This window comes from Fukomys damarensis, unplaced genomic scaffold, assembly GCF_012274545.1.
Source record: "Fukomys damarensis isolate Sample0158 unplaced genomic scaffold, DMR_v1.0_HiC HiC_scaffold_14, whole genome shotgun sequence".
NCBI lineage: Eukaryota > Metazoa > Chordata > Mammalia > Rodentia > Bathyergidae > Fukomys > Fukomys damarensis.
Window position 1 is genome coordinate 16,135,878 of NW_022900926.1, and position 19,065 is coordinate 16,154,942.

General features: G+C 46.1%; 2 protein-coding genes across 2 annotated transcripts in view; one reads left to right on the forward strand and one right to left on the reverse strand.

Annotated features, from left to right (window-relative positions):
- Nucleotides 1-2,613: 2,613 nt before the first annotated feature.
- The window catches only part of Zc2hc1b (zinc finger C2HC-type containing 1B), a 69,299-nt gene continuing 52,847 nt past the window's right edge, over nucleotides 2,614-19,065 (reverse strand). Inside the window, exon 8 of the mRNA XM_010626615.3 lies at nucleotides 2,614-2,918. Within this exon, the coding sequence (XP_010624917.1) occupies nucleotides 2,730-2,918 (189 nt within the window). The 3' untranslated portion in view covers nucleotides 2,614-2,729. The remainder of the gene's footprint in view (nucleotides 2,919-19,065) is intronic.
- The window catches only part of Plagl1 (PLAG1 like zinc finger 1), a 5,771-nt gene continuing 746 nt past the window's right edge, over nucleotides 14,041-19,065 (forward strand). The window contains exons 1-2 of the mRNA XM_033763477.1: nucleotides 14,041-14,561; nucleotides 18,478-19,059. Of these exons, the coding sequence (XP_033619368.1) occupies nucleotides 14,410-14,561; nucleotides 18,478-19,059 (734 nt within the window). The 5' untranslated portion in view covers nucleotides 14,041-14,409. The remainder of the gene's footprint in view (nucleotides 14,562-18,477; nucleotides 19,060-19,065) is intronic.

Below are 19,065 nucleotides of genomic sequence, written 5' to 3' on the forward strand. Positions count from 1 at the left end.
GAATTGCTTTTTTTTTTTTTTTAATAATTTAAATCTTCTGACAGTGAAGCTAAGCTACTTCTGGCTGTGTATACTTCATGTTCTGGGTGCCCTTCCCTGGGAAGGAGGTGACAGCCCCCACCTCTCTGAATGCATACATTGGTATTGTCCACTTGTGAGATGGACGAGCAGAAGAATTTGATTCTTTTGCCTTCATGTTTTTTAAAGCTCTGGGCAGGGGGTGGGGTTAATTCAAGCTTTTGGGGACCACCCATTTAAACCACTATGATAAATGCCAAGCATTTCAAGATGACAGGCAGACCATGCGGATGATTTGCAAAGTGTTTATACATGCAAAATAAGGAAGAGATTGAACACAGACTGAGTCACTCAGACAAACGGCCTGTTCACCTCCAGTTTCTTCCTGAGCTGTGTCAGGTTATTTTTAAATGTTAGTTGTCTGAAAAAGTCTTAATTTCTCCATTTTAATTTAAAAGGATATTCTATGCAAAATAAATGGGCACGGCCCGTCTGACTAAATTAAGAGAAGCAAGAAGCCGGTGATTAAATCACTTACATGAATTATAATTGGCTTTATTTCATAATCGATTTCCCTTTGTACCTGTGAGGAAAATCCTGTGTAGCTTTCCCCATGAGGATCCATTGCTTGGAATGGTTTTAGTGGGAAGAAGCCAAGTTTTATCACTAACTGGTAAACAGATTGAAATGCTCATCAAGATTTGGCGGTACCAAGCCAGCAGCAGACTTGTTTCCTGAGGTCTTGGTAGAAACATAAATTATCAGCCAGGTAAAGTGTCACATGCCTGCAACCCCAGCACGCAGGAGGACTGTCATGAGTTCGAAGCCAGCCTGGCCTATACAGTGAGTTTGAGGCCAGCTTGAACTACATAGCAAGAACTTGTCTCAAAAAAAAAAGGAAAGAAACGTAAATTCTCAGGATGCCTAAGATATTTTCAGTCTGTTCTGGCTTACCTGAATCTGTCCTTTTAAAATATTTTCTAATGTGTAGCCAGGTTTAGTCATTACTACATCAAATATTCAGCTTGGAGATGTCAGCCTTTTGGCCTTGCTTATTTGATAGATCTCAATGTTTATTTGAAGCTTTTGTTGAAAATGAGTGTTGACAGGTCATTGCTGACTTTCTTTTAATTCATAATTTGTTTCAGCTTCTATTACTGCATAGATTTGCATACCTGTTTATAGTATTTTAATACTGTTGGTTTAAAAGAAATACCATTTCCTCTGAGTGCTGTTTTGAATGTTTTACGTAAACAATGTCATGTGTCCTTTTTTTCTATGTGCAGAAAAAGCAGGGAAAAACTTGACAGTTGAGTTCTAATTCAGTTGAAGTAGGACAAAGGATATAAGTAAAGATCACCCACTGAAAGGCATCAAAAACTAGTAGAAAATCTAGACTGCAGCGGGGTACATGGCTATGTGCTTGTAAAGTGGAGCTCAGGTTATAGCACAGTGGGGAGAATGTTTTTCTGATGTCATTGACCGAAGACATATAAGGTCTTTTTTACAGATTGGATCTTTGGACTTCTGGAAGGACTCCATCCCACCTCACGGCCAATGGTTCCTGTCACCCAGTAGGTACGTGAGCTTTCAAATCAATTCTACCTGGGCGTGTTTATGCATACTTGCTTGGAAACAGCAAACTGAGGCAAGGGTACATCAAGGAGATTCTAATGGAGAATAAGTAGCCTTCCCCCCCTTTCCTCATCAAACTGCAAAATAATTTAGGACAGGATTGTTTTGTTTTTCTTTTGTTAAAGCATCAGTGTACTCTACATTTCAGGGAATCTGATGAAGCAGTTAGAGACTTAATTAATCTGCTGACCCCTATCCATAGTCCCAGTAACACTGCAGGTCTGTGGAATTTTCTGCTGACAATGCTGTCGATTCAAAAGCTTGGACACTGCCCCTGATGGTAGGCCTTACCTGTATGCCTACAGTGTGCTGAAGCTGTGTGCCCATGTGGAAGCTGAGGGTTAACCCTGAGGAGGTACCAGGCCCATGTGGCCAACTACTGCTGTGAGGTGTTCTCTGGAAATATGGCAGTAAGAGCTCCTGCTGAAAGTCTCTGCTCCTGCTGACAATGTGGCTGGGGAAGAAATGGAAAGAGATTGCTAATAATGTTCTGTTAGCCTCCATTGTTGTCACTGGTGAGGAGGGACAGAGGCTGTACCTGGGGGGCCAGTATGTCTTGAGTGCTCACTCGGAACCAGGCCTTTTTTTAGGGGGATACATACATCATTTGCTGTTTCATCAATCAGTGCTTATGGGCAAAGAATTTAAGTCCCCTGAGCCCTAAAGGGGACATTAATGCCTTTGTAGCTACCTCAAGAGGCTGTAAGGTAGAATTATACCAACTAGCATGGGAGGGCTTTATGAGGTCCACTGAAATACTTCATTGCTGCATTAACTAGTCTTGTTTTGATTCTTATGGAAATATATTGCTAGTGAATATTATTTTGATCTGTTGACCAAGGGACTGAAATTGATCCCAGTGAGGCTGATGCATCTGTCAGGACCTGACAAAGGCATTAGGAAGCCTGCCAGGTTTGGGAGGTCACAGACAAGCAGGCTCAGGAAGGTCCTGTTATGTGTCTGCAGTTTTCAGGGCCGGTGCACCGGTAAAGGTTGGGCAGGGGCAGCTAACATGCCAGGCAGTGTCTGTCGCAGGACCTCGATGGCAGAGATGAAGAGCAACTGGAGAGATTGCTTCAGGCTCCTGAGAAGGAGCAGCGAATGCCGAATGCCTCCTGGGTGTCGGGCTTATTGTGAGCAAGGTGCTGTCCTCCAGGGCAGCCGGAAGCCCGGAAGGCTGGGGGGGACCACACATGTAGACCGTAGGGACAGCTACTTCTGAGCTCACATTCCTCCCCCATTGAACTCGAGAGGATTGTGATGGTCTGTTAAACAAACAAAGGGCCAAAAGCTGTGAAAGAGCCAGGAACAAGACACAAGGTGAAAAGCAGAGGGGCCGGCTTGCAACTGTTCTGCTCTTTCTCCCCATTTCCTCCACATTCCTCCTCCCGTCTTTCGGAGAAGCCAGTGCAGGTTAGAGATGTTGCCTTGTCCCTTTAGTGCTACTTGCTTTTGAAACAGAAACGCAATGAAGTGTTTAGCAGTTTTGGCGGGGGGTAAAAAACAGTGAAACCCAGATCATCGTAAAGGACCATTGATAAATATTTGCATATTTCAAATTCATTTCTGGATGAACAATTTGTGGGGTATGAGTGCAGCAGTTTGACTTTCCTTACACAGTCGTCTACAGACACAGTTTAAGTTCTGGATATTCACCCATTGATGAAGCTTTTTAAAAAGTGTACTTTGTTATTTTAAAAGTACCCATCGCATTTGAGTCTGGGGTCATCAGAGTGGTTCCAGGCTTGGCTAGAGTGGGCTGCAGCGCTTGGATCTTCAGAGCAGTAGCCAGGGTTGCTGCTCTCGCCAGACGGCTCAGTCACACGGGGCGGTGGGGCGGGGCACACGACACACGGGCCGTGCAGCTGAGGAGACCGAGTAACCCCATACACTCCCGGTTCCCAACAAAAGCTCACTTTCCTGTGCCGCCCTGGCCTCCTCCTCCAACTCCCCCACCAGCCTGGGCCGCGAACTCCAAGGCACCCCCTGATTCTCCGTGTTCTTCCCTCTGCCTCCAGTCACCTTCCTCTTCTGCTCACCTGGTGGTACTTCAGGACTCAGCCTAAGTAGTTGTAATCAAAACTTAGGCAGTGCAGATATTCAGAAAGAAAAATGAAACGTTACATATTATCTCATCCCACTCCCCAGTCAGACCCTGCCAACATTTTGTTTTTCTTTGAGACGGGCTCACTATGTGTTCAGGCTGGCATCGAACTCACCATGTAGCCCAGGCTGATCTTGAACTCATGGTGATCTTCCTACCTCAGTCTCCCGAGTGCTGGGATGACAGGTGTGTGCCACCACGCCGTGTCCAGCTCTGCTTGTCTGTTTTCTGTTTAGTAACACTGTTGTCTTAAGATCAGACAAACAACCCAAGCCTTGAGCATCCTTTCTGGCTAGCAGAGACCAAGAGTTTCCTTTTAGACTCGAGAGTCTGGCTTCCCCTCGTCAGCGTGGCTCGGATGCTTTCCTCGCTTCTTTTCTCAGGGTGAGGCTGCACCCTCACACTTCCTGAGAAGGAGCCAGGCTTTTCTTTCCCCTAAACAGGGGCCCTGTTGGGACAATAGGCCCTGCTGTTCATTGGAGTTTTGGTTCCTCCATGACCTACACTTAGCAGCCAGGAAAAGAGATTACGCCATCAGCTATAGAAGCAGACCCTAAAAGGGTCTAAAGGCCAGTCGGCAAGGGTTTATAGGGAGGGAGGAGGGGGATACATTTTCAGCTGTCACAAAGGAACCGTCCCCATCCCTGACTTTAATGATTAGGAAATCTGCTCCTAATACCAAAGCCCTTTGTCACCCCTTGCGCCATCCAGGCTACCTAGAATCTCCCTTGATAAATAGTCGTCTTCAAACAAGGACAATCCGTCTCCGCATGAGAGCCAATCCTGGATTTAACACTTGCCTTTCTGGACACAGCCAGTCCCTAGGTGGCTGTGGCACGGCCTTGGAACCCAGCGATCCAGCCCTGTGTCAAGGACAAGGAAGGACAACGCGGGCGGTCACAGGCCTGGGAGTTAGGAAGCACACAGATGGTGATGCACCCCAGGGTCCTGGTCTGCAGAGGTGGCCTCACTCCTCTGTGGTTTGGCACCTGTGGCTCTTCAGGGCTCACATCCATGGGCTTAGTGTCCTCGAGGCTGCCCCCCACTCTGGGTGAGACAGCGTCCACACACTTGCTATCTGCGGCAGCTGTTTTTCTCCCAGTAGTGACCAGCTCTGCTCGCTACGTTAGCAACTCTCTCCGTTCTGCTACATAGAACAGAACAGAGACCCTGGCTATAGAAAGCCCACCTTCTGCTAGTGGACAGGCAACCACAAGCTTTTCAAAGCCGGTTGGGTCTTGTTCGCACTGTCACTGTGCAGCAGTTATGCAGCAGACCTTGTCAAGCTTTGGATCAAGAGTCAGTTCCCATTTGCTAATGGCTGGTGCCACAGAGCAGTCCCTGCCCCGTGTTCCCCCAGAGGAAGCTGGGGCGCTTACAGGCAGGGGCTTCCTCTGTGACCGCAGTGCTGAGAGCTGCGTGCCCTCACAGGCCCATGGCCCTCGGCCTGCAGAGTAGGGATCCAAGGGGAGAATTACTCTAGCTGTGGCCTGCCGGAAAGAAAACCAAGTCTTCCTTTGCCCAGGGCAAGCCCACCTCACCAAATCACTTGGGGACGAGGGACACTGGTGATCAAAGTTGGTCACGTGAGCTTCCTGTCAGGATCCAAGGCCACCCACAGAGACCTCAGAGACATTTATAAAGTCACCTGGATAAGCAGTGTTCAGAATTCAGGATGGTGTCCTTTTCCTGAATCCAAAGGCTGCCATTCACCCTTTGTCTGTCTGGCCATCCATCCATTCATCCCTCCCTCCCTCCCTCCTTCCTTCCCAGTACTGGGGATTGAACCCAGGCCCTTCACACTAAGCTACATCTCCAGCCCTAGTTTTTATTTTGAGACAGGGTCTCTCCAGTTTGCCCACACTGAGCCCAAACTTGCAATCCTGCTCAGCCGCCTAGAGTGCTGGGAGAACAGGCCTGCACTACCATGCTGGGCCTGCTCACCGTTCTTTAAAGAGAATCCCAGCAACTCCAGGCTAGGCATCTCCTTACTGGCCTGAGCGGCATTAAGTACCATTAAGCTCAACATGTCTAAAACAGAATTCCTAACTCGTATTTTTTGCTGGAGTTTTCCTCTGGGACTTTCCATCTCTGCCAGCACTCTCACCTCCTTTGGGGATCCTAAATCCTAGTCTAACTAGTCTGCTTACAAAGGGTCACTTAGAACTGCCCTCTTTTCTCCTTGTATAGCTCAGCGTTACCTCTTCTGCGACAGGTTAGAAGTCTAAGTGGCCCAGTACACTCCTGTGTCACTCATCCCTGCCACAGTTAGCACCGGAAGGTGGCATCTGATGACCAGGCTGTTGCTTATAATGGCTTCTTGTTTCTGGCTTCTCCATCACCTGTGCCTGGAGCATCCTTTCTCCAGGGGAGTTTGGCCTCTGTTCTCTGTGTCTCCTGGAGGCTCAAGTCACAAGCTTCACCTCCACAGCTCTTCCCTGTCTATGGTTACTCTTCTGTCCTCACTCTCTTCCTCCACCAGAACTGGCAGCTGTCTTGACTAAGCAAATGAATGAATCTGCTAAAAATGTACAACTGGTGTACTCTTCCCTAGCTGCAGTGGACCCTTCATGATTTGGTCTTTTTACTTTTCCATCCTGCTTCACTGCTGTCTTATTTGAGCCCTTGTTCTGGTCCTGCTAAACTACTTGTTTTCAGATGTCCCATGTCAATGTGTTACCTTAGCCTGGAGTGGACCAGCGCCCCCTTGAACACCTGCTAAACTTGAAAGCTCATCTTAAGCTTGGACTCTTCCTTGAAACTTCCTTGGATCTCCCAAGCAACAGCTGATAGCTCCCCAAACAAATTCCTATCCACCTTGCTAATTATTTTCACTATGATTTATTGCTTTTCCATGAGCAATTGAGTCGTAGTGTATCTGCTGATTCCAAGGCACGAACATCTTTGAATACACACATCTTGTCTGACTTCCGTTTTATATTATCGCCTCTTTTTCTTTTGCTGGGCATTACTTAGGTATCTGCTTTGTGACTAATATATGTGGCATTTAAAATTATATCTCTGCTGGTCTTTAGAAATTGCAGGGTTTTTTTTTTGTTGTTGTTGTTGTTGTTTTGGTACTGGGCATTGAACTCAGGTCCTTGCACTTGTGAGGCAGACGGTGGAACCACTGAGCTAAATCCCTGGCCCTGCAGTTGATTTTTGTAGTTTGATTTTGATAACTAAACACTGACAGACTTTGTAATGCTAATCTTCTGGTGTGAATTCTTTGGTGTCTTCTATGTAGAACATGATCTACAAATAATGAGAGGTTTATTTTAAATTTATATCTGTTATTTCTGTTCATTGCCTTATTCTATGATCCACAGCTTACAGTACAATTAAGAAATATTTAATAGGTAAGCTTGCCATGTAGTAAAGATCATAAACTCTGTTTTGTTAACTTTAAAGTAATTCCAGTTTCTTAGTCTAACTAGTCATATTTTAGCCATTTTGTTTGTAAATGATTTATTATCAGTCTCAGGATTATATTAGTTGAGTTGCTTTGTGGAAGAATCACAATCACTAATGAGCGGCAGAACCAGCCTGCTGAAAACACCAGGCGTCCTCCAAAGAAGCCGTATCGTCAAACTTGAAGGTGCTAGGAGTCAACAGGAAATTTAATTAAAGTCACAGATTCTGAGATGCTCTCCTAGCAAGCTTGCCTCAAATACCTGTCCCTGCCCCTGGAGTCTTATGCTTAACACTGCCATTTTTGGTATTGTGCATCTCTTTAAAATCTTGTTCTCTTAATACCCTGGTCATCTTTTAAGTATCTCTCCTACCCGCTTTAGGATATTCACAATAGTAGCTTTTAAATTTTTCTTCTGTGTTCTCTCTTCCCTATCCTAGCTGCTTTTTTCTCTAAGTTTTGCACTGATTGTTTTCCTCTTGGATGCTGGCTCCTGTTTCCTGTTAATCCTTGACTGCCTCCTGATGGAGTGAAGAGCTGAGGAAGCTTCTCTTGTGTACTTAGGTAGGGCTTGCAACAAGGGCTTCATTATTGAGTCATGCTTTGGTCCTTGGGGGAACCCGCTCTCCCTCCTTGTCTTTAGCAGAGTTTCTCGGAAGCCCAGAGCAACATGCTTTCTGTTCACTCTACATCTACGTAGTTGTATCTACGTAGATACAACTCATGTTATTTGCAAACCGAAAGCATCCATCCTTTTTTTAATTTTATGGCTAGTACATGGTCTGATGTTCTAAAGCAGTGCTATAATGCACTGGAGAGCTGTTTTTCTCTGAATATTAGATAAACACTTCACTTCGGTGTTCTCGCTCATTTGAGGCCTCATTTCTAAGAAGATAAGAGCTTAGTTGCTGGCATAACAAAATTCTCTCAAGGCAGCAGTTTACAAAATCTGTGGGCAGATTCAAACCTGAGTTTCCAGCACACTGTGGGGTGGCCCTCCCACAGCAGGACAGGGGCAGGGGCAGCCGGGCTTCCAGCCAGTGAGCACCGACTGGGGCGAAACAGCTTCAGACAGGTGTGGAGGACACGTCTGTGGGACTGCCACGTGCACCCCACTGCTGGGAAGAGGAATTCTTTGCTCTGCCGGGGAGTGACAGGAGAGGAGCCGGCCAGGTGGACAAGGACGGCAGGCATTCCAGGAGGGAAGCGCATTTACATGAGAGAATGCGGCACACGAATAGCAGGGTGGCTGACCCGTGGCTTTGATGGGCTGTGGGCAACTGTGGGGTGACAGGTCCTGGGAGCTCCTCCCGGGCAGGGCCTTCTTCCCAGAGCTAAGCTCGAGCGTTGATGGATCTTAATGCTTTATTGACGATTTTAAAAAACCAAATGCTGACAAATGAAGCCCTATAACTGGAGAGCACCTCAAAGCTAGTTATAGGGAGGTCTGTCGCTCAGGGAGGGACCTGTGAAACGATCATCTCTACCTGAAATGAAATTTGTGCAAGTTGTTTTACAGCTTGAATTTGAGAAAAAACAATGTCCTACAACTTCTCCTTTTCATTTTCACTCCATAAAAAAACAGACATAAGATATGTGGCCCGTGGGCCAGGAAATATCAATGACATTGTGAGGAGCCCAGCAGAATATTGACAGCATCAAGGAGGATTTTCTCTCAATTCTCATCTGGTCGTTGTTCCTTAACCTGTTTGAATCTAGGACCCCTTGGAAAATTCAGGCCAAGCTGTGGTCCCTGTGTACATGAGGACTCCAGTAGGCGTGCTTCCTAATTCTGCACGGAGATCCAGAGAATTCAGAGGGCCTTGTTCTTGGTCAAGGCTGACATGAGCCTGCCACGGCTACCCCACAGCTTGTTGCAGCCTCACATGTGTACTTCGAGGTGGTCACGTGCCAGGAGCTTTTGCTGCTGATCAGCCACGAGCCCACCTTCTCTGACCCAGCATTCACTCAGGCACAGCACTCAGCAGATTTTATGACACAGACACAGAAAAAATCAGCAGTGAACACCTAGAACTTCTGGGGCTCCTTACCTCTTCTGATGCTTCTGAGGAGTTCTTTCAATTTGCTAATAGATACTTGCTACCCAAATCCTTCGAAGAACTGATATTAAGAAAAGTTTTTGAGATGCTTCCTAGGACCAGACAAAAGGAGAATTTCTGTCTTCCCTGTGCCAGGACTGGCTGCTTCCTAATTGTGGATATAGAGTAAAATAACTTTGGTAGAGGTCTTTTAAAATTGGCCTTAAAGGGCTGGGGGTTTAGCTCGGTGCTGCTGCCTGCCTTGTAAGCGCAAGGTCCCGAGTTCTAGTCCCAGTATAAATAAATAAATAAATGGCCTTAACATAATTATATCTGGGTCATGAGGAAGAGATTTGGAGTAGAACCTTCTTATCCCTAAGAAGTAGTGATTAATAGTGTGAAAATAAGTGAGAGCATCCATCCTAGAAGACCAAAAATGGAGGTTCATTTTCTGCTCAGAAATGGCCTTGCATTGTATCATGGGGAACAATGGACGTAGAAGCCAGAAGTCATGGTTTATTTTGAGAATGCTCTAAGACAGTTGTCCCCCGTTAGGTGATTGTGTTACGCGGCCCCAGGAACATCCTGGAACTCCACTTGTGCTCTGACCTCCCCTTCGCCACCGTTTCCCCCAGCCCCCAGGGACATAGTCTTTCCTGGCTGTTGCCATATATGTATGTGTGTGTGTGTGTGTGTGTGTGTGTGTGTGTGTATATATGTTCTTATTTCCATCTGATCCTCTCTCATCCCTAAAATAATCAGCATAACAGAATGAAGCAGATGGCATGAGCCTTCTTTGGCATCCTAGCAGATCACTCAGTATTTTTAGAATCAAGGGGACTGAAAATTATGTCCTGAAATGTTTTGGGGGAAGACTTACTATCTTTCCAGGGTGACAGGTGTTGAAGTAGTACTGTATTTCAGATTCAGATTTGAGGCATAGAACAGGCTGACTCTCATCAGGACCAGCACTTTGTCAGTTTTCTTAAGATCACTGCGGGTAGGCCAGGCAGTAGAAAGGAATCATAAGTCTTTTTCAAGGATGTGGCCAGAAAGTGCATCAAGTTTCAACCACAGATCAGAATCATCAGTATATAGCCAGTACCGATCAAGTGCCTAGAGATGAGATGTTGCATATATCCACACAGTTCACTTACTTATTTTAATAGCTAAGCTTTGATCCTCAGTGTAGTCTGCTGGGAAAGACAGTTATAGACGTTAGTGCTTATATCATGAGAACAGTGCAAACACTTGCATTCTAAGGTCCATATTTATGAAATACATAGTTGTGGTGGCTGGAATTTTATAGCTTTTAATGAATTTGAGCTAATCACTAAAGTCTTCACAAAGAAATTAAAGTATGTTCACTATCATGTAAATAATTCAGCTCAACATTTGAGGGCCAACTTTATACTTTGTGTTAGGCTGGGTATATTTAACACAAACCTACAAGTCACAAGATAAGGTCTTGGGAAGAACATTCAAAAAGTAAGTTGGATATGTGTAAAAAGACTAAGAGACTTTGTTTTTGAGGGAAGGTTTGGAACCCCGATGAGGAAGGAACCGAGTGCCTCGCTCCTAAATGAAACACGACCATGCCTAATGCTCTGATTATAGTCACCATCTTGGAATGCTAGAGGAAAAGAAGGCGTGGACAGCCGGGGATTTAGCTTGGTGGCACCACGCCTGCCTTGCAAGCACAAGATTGTGAGTTTGATCCCCAGTACCAAAAAAAAAAAAAAACATTATAAAGAAGAGAAGGCATGGACAATGTACATGACTGCTGGGCTTGTGAATCTAGGGGAAAAGTGACTGGAAAGTGGATTTGAAAATCTTTATCCAAGGGGCAATTTTTAAACTTGAATAGATCCAATTTTCCTTTGTACTCCTCTTATGTTGCTAAGCAATCAGTAGAGGTTTACATCTGCTGAGAAACAGGACACGGGCTCATCGCTGCCCATTTCTTCTGTTCCTTCTGCTGTGTCTTGTCTACACAGCTTCCTCCCAACATGAATAATAGATGGGGTATACACAGGGAGAGTATGTGTCTTTTCTCCATCATATCCATCACTGAATTGTTGGAAGCCATCAGTCGTACATGGGCACATAGTTCTACTTTAATCTCATAAATACTACAACATCTGTATGGCAGTTTTTTAGATTAAAATTTGCTTCCAGGTCATTTTCTCTCAGGTGATTGTCCCCCACACCCCTCTTACATATATCGGGTGACTATCAGAAAAGAGGAAACGGAAACTTGGAATATGGCCTACATGAGTAAGCAGGAGTTTGAAATGGGAAATCTTTCCACTATGTTTATAAAACAAGCGATACAAATTCCTCCCATACTCCAGGGAAAACACCTGAGAGCGAATGAAATTAAGTCCAAGGAAAGCTAGCCTTGTCTACATCTGTCCTGCCAGGGAATCTAAGCATCTGCCTGTTCCACACAGCTGCAGTTAGCTACATGTGGCTATTAAAATTAAACAAAATAAGTTCCTGCTCCTCAGTGGTACATTTTGAGTGTTTAAGAGTCATGATATACCTAGCATTGCCATCATTGCTGACAGTTCTGTTGGACTTACAGTTATCTCATAAGGCAAGAGACAGGAGAGTAAATTTACCAAGATAAAGTGAAAAAAATATATGTGCCAGGAATTGGGAAGTAGATGAGAGAACTATAGAACCCTTCCTACCTAGCTGGCTACTCCAAAGTGACACATGTATTTTGAGTTTAGCTACACAAGAAAGGAAGAAAACATGCATTTTAGATTTTATAATCTGTATATGTCTTATTCTTTGAAAAATAGATCTGGAAAGAACACAGAGCCGCTTCAAGTGAAGGAGTGTTGTGGCCAGACTTAGGTTGCATGAGGGGAGGTCAGACTGTGGGAGCCGGCGGCAGACTCAGCACTTGCTCCTAGAAGGGTTCTGTGGCCAGGGCTGTTGGGGTGGCCTCGGGCAGGGGCTCGGGCAGAGCTGGAACACTGCAAGGGAACGAGAGTTTGGAGGGGAGGGTGTTGGGCACAACTGGGACAGAAGTCCAGCTGAAGTTGCCCTTGGTGACTGGATCAGAAAGGAAGTTTGGGGCCAAGATGCTGCCTGAGGAGGCCTGTGAGTCCCCCATTTTTTATTAGTCCCCCCATCAGTGCACCTGAGCCAGTTCTGTAGGCTCCAAGTCGATGGCACAGGGCAGGAAGGGGTACGTGTGTTTGCTGTGACCTCTGCCCAGGCACTAAAAATATCTGGGATGGAAAATGAGGAATGCTGCAAGTTTCCTATAATTTTTGCTAATTAAAATAGGAATGGATGTTTGTACATGTGCTAGTATATTTAAAAGTACTTAAACTATTAAAATAAAGTTATGTCTGGCTTTCTAGTTAAAAGTAACTGAGAAAAGTAACAGTCAACTGTTATCAATAAAGAGCAACTTAGACTTAGCAATGATGACCAACTGTAGTGAACAGATTGTTCCAGACTTGCCCTGGTTACTTAGCAACATTGAGAAAAGCCTGGCCTTACGTGTAAGAGCTACTCAAGTGTGTGTAGTGCAGGTATATAGGACAGGTTGAATACCCTTTATCCAAAGTGTTTGGAAATATGTGTTTCGGTCTTTCAGTGTTGTTTGGATTTTGGAATGAATATATATGCGATATCTTGGGAATGAAACCTAAGCCTAAACACACAACTACTTGCATTTCATGTACACTTTAACCAGCAGCTGAGGTAGTTTTATACATTTCTAGTTTGTCTGGTATTTTAAATAAGCCATCCTATGAAGTCGGGTGTGGAATTTTCCAGTTGTAGTGGCAGGTCAACACTCAAAAGTTTTCAGATTTTGGAGCATTCCAGATTTTCAAATTTGGTACACTCAACCTGTACTTTATTTATTTATTTACGGTACCAGGGATTGAACTCAGGACCTTGCACCTGTGAAGCAGGTGTCAGAGAATCTGTACTTTAACATCGTTAAGTGGGGGCACTTGTAAGGTCAGCCTCCGCCGCCCCCCATGACTCTTTTCAATAGCACAAGGTTCCAGCCATCACGGATTGACTGAGTTATTCATGGGCGGTGTTACTGGTGATGGTGCCTTAGACATTATAAGCGTTTCCTGGAATGCGGGTCCATCGGTAGAGAGAAAAAAGAGCTTGGAGTTGGGTGGCTTTGGCTGGGTTTGAGGAGGCGGCAGGCCCATCTCCTAGAACTGCCCGCCCAGGGGTAAGTGAAGACTGAGGCAATGTCTTCATGAAGAAAAGGGGCAGAGGTGGACAGAACAGCTTTCTAGAGGACGGTTCTACAAGTGGAAGTGTGGCCTGCGCTTTCGGAGCAGCCTCTGTCTCATTTCCATGGAAACACTCCCTCTTCGTGCGGCTCCCCAGCTCTACTCCTGTTTATACCAGTATTTGTGCGCTGTGATCTTGCAAACAAATTGCCTTAGACTTATACAAATGATATCTTCTCATCCTCTGGAAGTTTAAACAGGTGTCATAAACAACGTAGCTTATGCTAACAGTGCGTGGAGGAGGAAACCCATGGTTTGAATAGGAGGCGGGAGTTTTGTTTATGACCAGTAAAACCCTAAAAGCACACTAAGGTGGGTTTTTCTTGTCTTTTGTCAGGGAGCCTCACAGTGACCTGAATCACGCAGTGACTGAGGCCGAATCTATGGGAAGAGCCGTCATTGTCTCTAGGGAGTGCACCCCAGCCCTGGGCTTGATAGCACCACTCAGGAGAAGCAGATGGGCAGACTTCCGTGCAGAAGGGCCTCTTGAAGCGCACGGGGAGAATTATGCCGATTAGAGCCATTTAGAGGAACATGCCGAGTGTGGGTGGTCGCTTCTGAAGTGGCAGGGAAGAGAAGCAAGGCTGTGCCATGGCTGACACGAGGCGACTTCTTGTCTCCACAGGTGTCTGGTGATGTGGGACCCCACCCAGCAGTAGCAATGCAGAGCCTCTTCCTGTGCCTGGATCTCAAGGCTGCGTGTGTAAACCGGAAGGAGGGGAAGCAGGAAGAGAACTGGGTGCGTCCTCGGAGAGCTCCACATCTTGGTAGCCCTGGTTGGTGATACAGCCTCTGCCCTGCTCTGGAGTCTGGCCGCAGGGACTCTGCTGATGTGCCCAGCGCCTTCCTTCGCTTGTGCTTAAATGGCACAGCCTGGGGTCAGCACATCTGAAGAGAGAGGTGTGAGAGGCAAAGCCCATGGCCACGTTCCCCTGCCAGCTATGCGGCCAGACATTCCTCACCCTGGAGAAGTTCACTGTCCACAACTATTCCCACTCCAGGGAGCGGCCTTTCAAGTGCTTGCAGGCTGACTGTGGCAAAGCCTTCATTTCCAGATACAAGTTGACGAGGTGAGAGATGCTAGGAAGGCTCTTCCGGCCCCCTGAGGCTGCTCACTCCAGGGAAAGGGTGCGAGGTAGCCTTTCAGCCATTCCTTAAACCTATCTCTCCAGGGGTCACTGTGTTTCTCTCTGACAGTTTTGCTGTGCAGTATCAGTCCTTTCCTTCAACAGATACTTCTTGTGCACCTCTCTGCACTACACAGCAGGCCCGAAGGTAGAAAGGTGAGGAGTCAAGGAGGTAAGCAGGCAGACACTATTAAACACAGCCTCCTGTTTCCTGTTACGAGAGTCCAGGCAGAGGCTGCAAGGGCTTCCCCAGGTCACTTGAGTGAAGCTGGAGAGGAGGAAACCCTACAGGTACAGGTTTTCGGAGCAGCTTGTCACCTGACATGGAAAAGGCACCCGCACAAGTGGCTTCCACTGTGGGTGCAGATGTGTGGCGTGTGCATGCTGCAGAATTTCAGAGGCACTGTGATGATATATCGAAGGATAAAACCCACTGCCGTACCAGAGGAGTCTCTCTTAAGGAAATATATGTTTAATCCTCCATGCCATGAGGGAAATGATACAGGACATACAGCTTCTGTTTCCAAGGGATTTGGGTGATACAGAGAAGGTAAAATATGCAGCCAGACAGTAGTCTGACTGATAGTGGAGGCTGCGTGCCCGATGTCTCTGGTGCCTCCAGAGCCATATTCTAAGACTCCCACTAGTTTGAGTTGCTTTTGATGCCTGATTAGGGGAAATGCGCTCTCCCCACGTCTTTAGGCTTCAGCTCTCCGATGCACACATAGAAATGCACAGGTGAGAGTCAGCATTAGCAAGCCTGCCTTTCCATATGAGTGGTATTAACAGGGACCTCATTATTATTCAATCTTGGGGTGCTGCAAGGAAGACACTTGAATGAAGTGAAAGAAAATGTAAATTACACTCCTGGCCTTAAGCATGCCACTGTTACAGATGCTGTACTGTGCTATAGGTTGATTTTTAAAATTAAGCTTGTCAGTGCATAGGCACTTTACAATTCAAGCATCTCCTGCTGCACTCAGGCCACTTAGTTGTCATAGTAGCGGCCTGAGTGAGTACCATGCGCACCAGTGTCATTGCAGCGGCTCCCCGTTCTGCATCAAGCTGCTGCTGGGCACACAGCAGGCATCACCCCAGCACCCAAGGTGGCCTGGGTTGTGGCTCCGCCTCAGGAGGATTAAAGCTAACAGACACAGGTAGGAGAGAAATACCTGGGAAAGACAGCAGAGCAAGAACATGATTGGAGTTAAATTCGTTGGCACGTGGCTGAACCACACTGAAGATGTCTGAAGCCCCACTGAGGTAGTTCAAGAGAAATGACTTGTCCAGTTAAGGGTGTGAAGTAAGCCAAAAGGGAAACTGTGTGCTTTTATGCAAGCACTGTGCTCCCTGCCCCAGACCCAGGGTCTCCTCCTCTGGCCATACGGCCTTAAAGGAAAGAGAGAGACTGGGGTGGCAGGATGCTTTAGGCTTAGCTTAAAGAAAAGGTGATAGGACAGCATTCCAGCCCATTTCCTAACATTACAACAGGAGCTGTATTTCATGAACAGCAGTTGAAGGAGAAAATAACTGACTTGCTTAACCAGAAAAGATAACATAGGTTCAAGTACAGCAGACAATGAAACCATTTAGGGGGAGTCAGCAAAGGGCGAGAAGAGATGATTTGGGATGACAGATTCAAGGTCAAGACTGGAAGTCCTACTGTGACTGATTACCCATGAGGTCTTCTACCAGCACTGACCTCTGTTCAGGTTACACCCAAAGTTGGTGGCATTTGGTCATACTAAATAGGCCATATTAAAACCAGAAGTGTCACAGATTGTGAGCCAAGAAGAAAAGTTGAGACGAAACAAGTTGAAGTACTTTCAACTCTGATAAAGTTCTGTATTGGAACTGTTGCACGAGGAAGTAAGGGAAAAGTTAAAAGGGAAAGAACTGGATGTTAGACAGAGGAAAAAGTGATAAAAGTAAGGGATCGAAGGTGATGAAAGTTGCAAGGTGATGGTATTACTCAGGTGCTAGTACCCACCATGCTCCAGAAACAGCGCAAGTATAGGACGGAAAGGTAGGAAATACGACATCTAGAGTTATTAACCACAAGTTGATTTGTCCACGGACGATAGATGAAGTCAAGCCAGATTAAAATCCTCCATGAAGAAAGAGGGGAAGAAAGGTAACAATAGAAGACTCAGGACAGGCCTTTGCAGCACTATTTCTTATTACTAAACCAAACAGAAGCTGTGTAAATACTAAGTTGGTAAGTCAGCCCCACCCCATACCAATCCCTCTGATACATATGTGGATATCTTTAGAACAAGACGGCTACTTCCCCTCTAATATGCTTTTAAAAAACCCTTCGTGCAACCTATGGATGTATCTAAGTACATCTGGAATGTGGCGACAACAGCATGTCTGATTTCTCAAATTCCTGTTGTACCTGTTCTTGTCTGTCACAGCATTTTATATGCCTACCCTTTATTCTGTGCACATGGCAGGTTACTCTTGTTTAAGAGACAGAGGAAGGAGGTGTACAAGGAGGTTTTGCTTTATTTTGAAGACAGTGATCCATATCAGCTTTATAATTTTGGAACTGGCTTCCAGTCTGACTCATAGTGGACCACTGGCTTCTAAATCACCACTATTCGCGACCACTTAGCGGGAATAGGTAAGATAGAGTAGGCAGTGGGTAAAAGCTATAATTAAATATACTTTTAAGTTAGACATACAGTCTGAAAGAGAGTGTATCTTTTTTTAAAAATAGAATTAGTTGTTAGAAATTCTTTTGTATCCAGAGTCACAAGTTTAAAGGATACAGTTGCACTAAAATTATAAGACAAGCCTCTTAAGGGGATCTAATGGAGGCAACTGCCTTAAGAGATAGACCAACTCATGTCATACCTGCAAGCCGCAAAGCTGTAATGCAGGATTCTGTTTTATAAGAAATACTAACATATAGTACTTGGTGATTCAGTCATTAGATGAAGTTTTTAAAAAGTGGGTTCCAATTACATACTTTCTCCAAAGTTAAGGATAGGTTTTGTTGTTGCTTCCAGTACTGGAGACTGAACCAGGGAGACCTGAACCTCTTTTTAAATCTTATACCGAGACAGGGTCTCTCTAAGTTTCTCAGGCTAGCTTCAAACTTGCCACTGTCCCGCTTCAGCCTTCCTTGTAGATGGGATTACAGGCATTCGCCACTCTCCTGGCTAAGGAAAGACTTAAAAAGCTCCTAACAGTCCTCAGTCTCTGGGCTACACACCGTATCTTATTAAATAGAGACTATAGACTAATTACATTTGGAACAACAGTGTAAAACTTGGAGCTGAAACGTTTTACGTGGGTACAAGGTATATTGGGTAACTTGGAAATTCAGTAATTTTCAAAGAGCATCAAATACCTATTTAACCCCCTTCTGGAAAATATTTTTCATCACATCCTTTTAAAACTTGTATTTGTTTAGAAATCTGTATACATTAGCAAGACACATTATCTTCTCAAAAGACACTTCTTCTGGGTATGAAAATTGCATTATGCTTTAGTAGTCCTTGGGTTTGTCGTTACTGTTTTGTCTTGCTTGTTTTCAGCCCTGGGGATTGAACCCAGGGCCTGCACACTGATCTGTATCCCCAGCCCTTTTTATTTTTATTTTGAGGCAGGGTCTTACTGTTGGGCTCAAATCTGTGATCTTCCTGCCTCAGCCCCCCAGAGTGCTGGGATTCCAGGTGTGCGCCACGATGTCTGGGAAGTTCTTGGTTTTCAATGATCCAATTTTATGTATTTGGGAAGTACAGAAATATAGTTTTAAAGTGAAAATGCACCAAACTTTTAACATTCTGGGGTGCTATTATTTCCGCACCCTTCTCCAACTCCTACTGTGCAATGCTTGCTTCCACCCTAGGCACATGGCTACCCACTCTCCCCAGAAATCTCACCAGTGCGCTCACTGCGAGAAGACGTTCAACCGGAAGGACCACCTGAAGAACCACCTCCAGACTCACGACCCCAACAAGATGGCCTTCGGGTGCGAGGAGTGCGGGAAGAAGTACAACACCATGCTGGGCTACAAGCGGCACCTGGCCCTGCACGCGGCCAGCGCCGGGGACCTCACCTGCGGCGTCTGCGCCCTGGAGCTGGGGAGTACCGAGGTGCTGCTGGACCACCTGAAGGCCCACGCGGAGGAGAAGCCGCCCAGCACCGCCAAGGAGAAGAAGCACCAGTGCGACCACTGCGAGCGCTGCTTCTACACCCGGAAGGACGTGCGGCGCCACCTGGTGGTGCACACGGGCTGCAAGGACTTCCTGTGCCAGTTCTGCGCGCAGAGGTTCGGGCGCAAGGACCACCTCACGAGGCACACAAAGAAGACGCACTCGCAGGAGCTGCTCAAGGAGAGTCTGCAGGCCGGGGAGCTCCTGGGCACCTTCCACCCCGTGTCGCCTTCCTTCCCGCTGAAGGCCGCGGCGCCGTCTCCCTTCCCGCCGGGGCCACC